Source organism: Myotis davidii, unplaced genomic scaffold (assembly GCF_000327345.1).
Source record: "Myotis davidii unplaced genomic scaffold, ASM32734v1 scaffold1914, whole genome shotgun sequence".
Classification (NCBI taxonomy): domain Eukaryota; kingdom Metazoa; phylum Chordata; class Mammalia; order Chiroptera; family Vespertilionidae; genus Myotis; species Myotis davidii.
Window position 1 is genome coordinate 141,818 of NW_006285311.1, and position 7,783 is coordinate 149,600.

The 7,783-nt window shown below is 56.2% G+C and overlaps 1 protein-coding gene across 1 annotated transcript in view; it reads left to right on the top strand.

Annotated features, from left to right (window-relative positions):
- The window catches only part of MORF4L1 (mortality factor 4 like 1), a gene marked incomplete at its 5' end in the record, with an annotated part of 16,757 nt that extends 12,537 nt beyond the window's left edge, over window positions 1–4,220 (top strand). The window contains 4 exons of the mRNA XM_006756059.1: window positions 490–578; window positions 988–1,160; window positions 1,888–1,972; window positions 3,527–4,220. Coding sequence (XP_006756122.1) covers window positions 490–578; window positions 988–1,160; window positions 1,888–1,972; window positions 3,527–3,611 — 432 coding nt within the window. The remainder of the gene's footprint in view (window positions 1–489; window positions 579–987; window positions 1,161–1,887; window positions 1,973–3,526) is intronic.
- Window positions 4,221–7,783: the final 3,563 nt, after the last annotated feature.

Sequence of the window (7,783 nt, forward strand, 5' to 3'; positions counted from 1 at the left end):
TGAGTGCTGTGCCACCGGGGCCGGGTCACGAACAGCGTGGGCTGCATTCAGTTCTTGCCATGGGTCTGGCTGCACCGCCAGGATCGAAGCTTGGCTCTGCCCTGGACCATCCGGGGTGGCACAGGTGCCCGGTGTTTGTGCTTCAGTTCCACCCGGAGCGGGAAGACCCTGCCTCAGCGTGGGTGACTGAGGCCGAGCAGGAACGCGCACGGTCCGCGGCCGGCCGGTGACGGGCAGCGTGCGGGTCCCTCCGTGGGCGGGTCCCCCGTGCGGCGGTTACGGGTGTCTGATGGCAGCCGCCGGCCACGTCTGGCTGTTAATGGACGTTCAGGAAAAGTCAGTTTCCTGGGCCACCGCGGCCATGTTTTCCGGGTGAACGTGCTTTTTCCTTTTCTGTGATACTGTTGAGGGTTTTTATCGTTAACGCTCGGCCAGCGTGGTCTCCCTGTAGAAGGCGGTGTGGTACGCGGTGTCTCTCTGTTCCCACAGCTCTTCTATCTCCCGGCCAAGAAGAACGTGGACTCCATCCTGGAGGACTACGCGAACTACAAGAAAGCCCGCGGGAACACGGACAACAAGTAGGAACAGGCTCCTGTGTGAACCGGGTCCAAAGGGGGTTCCTCATCTTCTTTCAAATAGTCTTATTTCCGAATCAGTGACGTGAAATGTGTACCCGCTTTATAAAAACACTATCAAACACTAACAGCAGACACGGGGTTTGGCTGCACGCTTTTTCTTACAGGGCAGACAGGAAACTTTTAGGTAAAAAATCACTGTTAGCCTGAGGGGTTTCTTTGTGGAATTGGTTTTCTGTGCTCTCGCCAGATCCCCTTTTAAAGAAACCTGTTTTGTAAAGATTTCGTCTCATTTTATTTGTAAATACATACATTTTACCCTAACCCTCATCTCATTATCTAACCTTTACCTTCACCCCGGCACGCACGGCGAGTGGCTGTTGGGACGTAACCTGTCTCTGCTCGTTGGCAGGGAGTACGCGGTGAACGAGGTGGTGGCCGGGATCAAGGAGTACTTCAACGTCATGCTGGGCACCCAGCTGCTCTACAAGTTCGAGCGGCCGCAGTACGCCGAGATCCTCGCCGACCACCCCGACGCGCCCATGTCCCAGGTGTACGGCGCGCCCCACCTGCTGCGGCTGTTCGGTAAGGCGCCTTTCAGGACCAAAATCCACTTCTTCCCCTTGAGCCTTTAATTTAAAAAAAAGTTCTTATTTATTTATTTTAGAGAGAGGGGAAGGGAGAGGGACAGAGAGAAGCATCCATCAGAAACATCATTAATCAGCTGCCTTCGGCACCCCGCCTCTTGGGGATCGAGCCCACAACCGGGCATTTGGCCTGACGGAATGGAACCATGACCTGGGTCCTGGGTCAGCACTCGACCGCCGAGCCACGCCATCTGGGTCTTGAATATTCTTTTCTTTCTCATTGATATCAAGGAGTAACCCAAAATAACGTTCTAAAGCATTGCAGTCCCATTTGAACTTTTGTCTAAAATTACTATCAGTTTAAAAGTCAAGTTTCTAAAATTACGTATTTTAAAGGAGTTGGTGAGCCCTAACTGGTGTGGCTCAGTGGATAGAGCGTCGGCCTGTGGACTCGAGGGTCCCAGGTTCGATTCCGGTCAAGGGCATGTACCTGGGTTGCGGGCACATCCCCAGTGGGAGGTGTGCAGGAGGCAGCTGATTGATGTTTCTCTCTCATCCATGTTTCTAACTCTCTATCCCTCTCCCTTCCTCTCTGTAAAAAATCAATAAAATATATTTAATAAATAAATAAAGGCGTTTGGCGCTGATTGCATTTGCTGCCGTAATTAGGATAAGCACGTAGCGCTCCCGTGGAGGTAACTGACGGAATTGCTTTGTCTGAACAGTGCGCATCGGGGCGATGCTGGCCTACACGCCGCTGGACGAGAAGAGCCTGGCTTTGTTACTGAATTACCTGCACGATTTCCTCAAGTAAGTCTGGGCGGCGCTTGAGGTGAGAACTAGAGTGAGCGAGTCCCCTGAGCCTGGCTCCGTGGTGGGCGGGCTCTCGGAGTTAAACCGTAAAGCGGAAGTACAGACGGTGGTGGTGGTGCCGGAGGAGAGATGGTGATGGAACAGACTCGTCCAGACGCACGGGCCTCCCACACGGCGGAGGGGACAGTGACGGCAACAGCCGGCTGGGCTGGGAGGGGACGGAGCTCAGATCCACACAGTCGGGCCTGAAAACTGGTGAATCAGAAACTTCAACCGTGAGGGCAGCGAAGGGGAACGTGTAGTGCAGTGTGTTTATGATTTCTGTGGTGAGAATGGCCTTTCTAAATAACAACACAGGCAGTGGTTGGTAAATCTGACTACAAACACTGAGAACTCCACGTGGGAAGACTCTGCTCTGAAGGTGACGGGCGATGGGATGCCCGTAGCGTAGGGGACCTGGTGCCCTGAGCGTGCAGAGAACAGAGTGCGGTCGGGAAGGACGAACAGGGCAGTGATGAGAGCACGTTGGGGACTCACAGACACGGGCGTACAGAGATTGTCCAACACGATGACAGTCAACATAGCTCTGGTCGGGTTCGCTAAGGGTACAGAGATCGAAGACCTGGGGGGCAGACGTCTCTTTGTACAGTTTTGGGGGCATCTGGCAGTGCGTGTTCAGTGTTTACACATGCTTCCTCTGGGACTGGGAAGCGAGGCTTTTGGGAACTTACCCATAGAAATACCTGGATGCACAGATTTCCAAGCAGGTTGTAGTGGAGAGGGCGCTGTGACCCCTCATCTGTAGGGAAGCATCTTCAATCTTTTTTCTTTCTTTTTTTTTTTTACTGTATTTGTATTGATTTCAGAGAGAAGGGGAGAGGGAGAGAGAAATAAAACATCAATGATGGGAGAGAATCGTGGACCAGCTGCCTCCCGCACACCCCCCACTGGGGATCAAGCTTGCAGCCCCGGCCTGTGCCCTTGACTGGCATCAAACCGGGACCTTCCAGTCCGCAGGCCAACGCTCTGTCCACTGAGCCACACCGAGTAGGGCAACATTTTCAATCGTTACAGACACCTGGGGAAGTCTGGTTCCACTTGACGGTGGATTATTTCTTGGTGTGGTCCTGGGAAGAGAGGGTGACGTTTTCTATTGCTACTTTACACGTTTCTGTGTTTGAATTTTCTTAAATTCTGATTTATAATAAAAGAATTTAAGACTGCCACGTGAACCTGGGGATGGAAATAGCTTTAAATAGTATCAAAGAGCTAAGAAAACGCCAAAGTTATTCTTGGGAGATAACGCCAACAGTTTCTTACAAGAAACGGTCCAAACTCAAGTTGGTTTTCTGAAGGAAACTCTTCTCACTGATTGGAAATGGGGGAGTCATTCAGGACTTTCTTCCTGGGATCTAACGCTATCTGCGCTGTAATTCTACGATTTTACTGTGCGATACATGTTCACAAGTGTTTGTGCGGCTTGTTCCTACAAGAAGGGAGAAGCGATCTGGGTCAGGACCTTCCTGTGTGACGAGTGACCTTTGTCCGCAGGTACCTGGCGAAGAACTCGGCGACGCTGTTCAGCGCCAGCGACTACGAGGTGGCGCCGCCCGAGTACCACCGCAAGGCCGTGTGAGGCCCCGTGCCCCCGCCCTGGTCCTGTACAGATGCCGACCCTGACCGTGTCCGTGTGTAACTGAACCGCCGTTTGTTTTCTGTTGGGTTTTAAACAGAGAAAATAAAAGGGGTCCCAGCTCCTTTTTCCTTTTCTTTTTCCTTTTTCATTTGAAAGTCGCTACCAGTGTGTGGACAGACCGCGGCGAGACGGGCCGCAGAGCCCTCTGTGCCTAGTGGCGAAGCTGCTCTTAATGCTGGTGGCCCTCCGCCTTTGACACTACGCACTTTTGTAACACGTGTTTCTGCTCGATGGCAAGCGCTGTCCCCAGTGCCAAAGGTTCACCCGTGTACATACCCCCGTCCGCCCGTCCGTCCGTCCGTCCGTCCTCTCTGTTTTTACTGGTGCTGACAGTGAGAGCGTCTCCTCCGCAGGGCCCGCCCGCGGGGCCTGGGCCTCGGTCTTTGCTCAGATGCCGAAGAGGCGGCTTGTTCATGGTTTTGTGTTTGTGTCTGATGCACGTTCGCCCACGATAGACGCCACGCATTGTGTAGCCGCGGTTTTCCGGGACAGCCAGTCTTTTAGGAATTGTTTTTCAGATCTTCAATAAATCTTTCTTTAAATTTCAAAGAGCGGCGTGCTTGTGTGGCTGCGTTACACACCCTTCGTGTCCCTGTTCCCCTCGTGTGAGCCTGGTCTCAGGCGGTGGGCTTCCTGCCTGGCCTGGGGGGGGGCGCGGCTCCGGCCCCTGCCCCCGACCCGCAGCAGCTCTGGCGGTTCGCTGTCCCGTTCTGTCCAGTTCCGGCTCAGAAGTTAGGGGTTCCCGTGGCCGTGGCTGTGTTTTTCCTAAACCGTCACTAATTCTGATAATTGAGGGATTTTCACCCAAGTGACAGCTTGCTGTCCATTGTTTAGGGCCGTGGTCGCCAAACCGCCGCTCACGAGCCACATGCGGCTCTTTGGCCCCTTGAGTGTGGCTCTGCCACAAAATACCACGTGCGGGCGCCCACGTACAGTGCGATTGAAAAACTTCATGGCCCGTGCGCAGAAGTCAGTTTTCGGCCTGGGCGAGTCTATTTTGAAGAAGTGACGTTAGAAGTGGCGGGGGGTTGGTAGGTCAGTCGGCGGGATATGCAGCGCGGGGGAGGTACATTGTTTTGAGGTACGTTCGCTGGGGTTAACCCCTCCCACCTCTCCCATCCACACTCGTCTATCTGAAACCCGTCTACAAGACGAGTGTGGATGGGACAGTTGGGAGGGGTCGACCTCAGCGAACGGACCTCCATCAGATTGAGGACATTTTTAGCAAAGACCAGCTTAGGAGGGCTCTCATTAAGTGAATAACAATGTACCTACCTATAGAGTTGAAGTTTAAAATATTTGGCCCTAGCTGGTTTGGCTCAGTAGATAGAGCGTAGGCCTGCGGACTGAAGGGTCCTGGGTTTGATTCTGGCCAAGGGCACAGGCCTGGGTTGCGGGCTCGATCCCCAGTGGGGTGTGCAGGAGGCAGCCGGTCCATGATTCTGTCTCATCGTTGATGTTTCTCTCTCTCCCTCTCCCTTTCTCTTGAATCAATAAAATATATTTTAAAAATATAATAAAAAAAAATAAAAGTCAACTTTCCAGACCATCGCTGCTGAAATGACACCCTGGGCAGTAACTAGCGCTTCAGCACATGTGTGCGGACGCGGTGTGTAAAGTTGTCGGCTCCACGTTTGTTAACAATCGGGCAAGATGTGCGTGTGGAACACTTGGGGAGCGTGGACACACCTGTGGGATTTGTGTGTGTCCCTGGGCTGGTCCCTGGCCAACGACCATGGCCACCCCACCTTCCCCTTCCCACTGAGGCTGGGGGAACAGATGAGCTGGGGCCCTGGACCCCCTCTGTGCTGGTGTGGCCCTGGGTCCCGGGTTCCGGGGGCGGTGGGGCCCTGGGTCCCCGGGTTCCGGGGGCGCTGGTCCATAGCCGTGAGGTCCAGCAGTGAAGCAGAGCCTGTGTTGGTCCCCGTGGCTCCTGCACCCAGCGCTCCCGGGGCAGCAGGCGCCTGGCTTGGCTGGGGAAAGTCCAGTCGCCCGTTCCCACCCGAGTGGAGCCCTGTTTGCGGCGGGGGCAGGTCCCCCCGGGCTGTTCCCTGGGGTCGGGTTAGGGTTAGGGTTAGGGTTAGCCCTAGCCCTGTGAACCCCGCAGAGGGCGGTACCAGGCTCAGCCGTCCTGCTCCTGCTCCGGCGATGAGCCCGGCGGTCGGTCGTGGGGAGAAGGGACAGTAAGAGGGACATCTCTTGGGCGTGTTGCTCCTGTTTCAACATCTAGAGCAGCGGTTCTCAACCTGTGGGTCGCGACCCTTTGGCGGTCCAACGACCCTTTCACAGGGGTCGCCTAAGGCCATCCTGCATTTCAGATATTTACATGACGATTCATCACAGGAGCCACATGACAGTGATGACGTAGCCACGAAAATAATTTCATGGTTGGGGGTCAGTCCAGCATGAGGAACCGTATTTAAAGGGCCAGAAGGTTGGGAACCGCGGCTCCGGAAGATGGGGAACAATAATAGAAAAAGAGGAATTGAAAGTGAGGAAGGAGAACCAAGAGCTCCAGTGGTTTCGGAAGAACAGACGGGGGAGGCTTCTGTCTGGACGGACGGACGGACGGACGGGGCGGCTGAGCCGGGATGGGTTCCTGCTGCCGGGAGCGGTGGGGCCCGCGGTGTGTGTCCGCGCGTGGGCACCCGGCTGAGCTGTGCGTGTGTGAGCGTCAGGAGAAGGGCGGTTTGGTTCCTCCCGGACCTGAGCTCGGGCACGTGCTCTGACCACCCTGCAGGCCCCGCATCACGGACCCCCAAAGCGGAGACCCCAGAGCCGGGTGGAGGGCGGGCCTGGGGCTCAGGGCCCCGACAGGATCCGTGTCACCCACTCGGGCCACGCGCCTTCCCTCCAGCTTCCCAGGTGACGGATAAGCAGGGAGTCTCATTCCTCCCTCCCCGCCCCCCGTTGTCTGGGAATTTGGGGGCCACTCCCCCTCCACAGCCACATGGCGACCCGACAGGTGTGCACGCTGGGTGTCCTGGGGGCCACAGCTGTCCCTGTTGTGAGGTCTCCCCACCCTGGGGGCCTGCACAGGGCGGCAGGGCCCCCCACGTGGCGCCCTAAACTGCTCTCAGCGTCACTGGCTCAGCCTTTGCGCCTCGGAGCAGGGGGGCCCCACATCCCCCGGGGCTGTAGCCCGCTTGCCCCCTGGGGGCCCCTGTCCCCTGGTCCTTCAGCTCCGGGCCTGGGTCAACCTTGGTGTCCGTCTCCTCCCCTGGGGAGTCCCCTGCGGGCCTTTCCCCAGAGAGCCTGCGCCCCCAGGGCTGGCCCTGTCGGCACCCTCTGGGGGCCTGGGCACCCGTCACCGCTGGAGCAAGCTGCTGGGTTTCCATCCCCACGGCCTCGGGGCTGGTCAAAGGGTGGCTCCCCCAGACTCACCGATAGCCGGCTGGTGTGGCTCAGTGGCTGAGCGCCGACCTGTGAGCCAGGGCACAGGCCTGGGTTGTGGGCTCCATCCCCAGTGTGGGGTGTGCAAGAGGCAGCTGATCCGTGATTCTCTCTCATCATGGATGTTTCTCTCTTTCACTCTCTCCCTCTCCCTTCCTTTTTTTAAAAAACATATTTTATTGATTTTTTACAGAGAGGAAGGGAGAGTTAGAAACATCGATGAGAGAGAAACATCAATCAGCTGCCTCCTGCACAACCAAGGCACATGCCCTTGACTGGAATCGAACCCGGGACCCTTCAGTCCGCAGGCCGACGCTCCATCCACTGAGCCACACCGGTCAGGGCTCTCCCTTCCTCTCTTAATTAAAAAAAACAAACCAATATATACCAAGAATAATATAAGGAAAGTACCTAATCTTAACCTTGATGGGGGGTTGGGTTCCCGCTGGTGGGCTCGGCCCCCCTGGGCTTCTGGGGGCCCGCTCCCCGGGACCCATGTGAGTTGCTTCAAATTACGTTCAAAGTCAGGGCTCTGGGCCTCATTGGAGGCAGCAGGGAGGGGCTGCGAGCCGACTCGAGCGAACCCCGACTGTGCCGATGCTGTGGGCGGGCATGTTGCTTGACCACACTCTGTGCCTCAGTTTCCTCCTCTGAAAACGCGGGGGGGGGAGGGGTCACACAGTGTCTGCCTCGTGGGAGAGCCATGAGGAGCGGGTGCG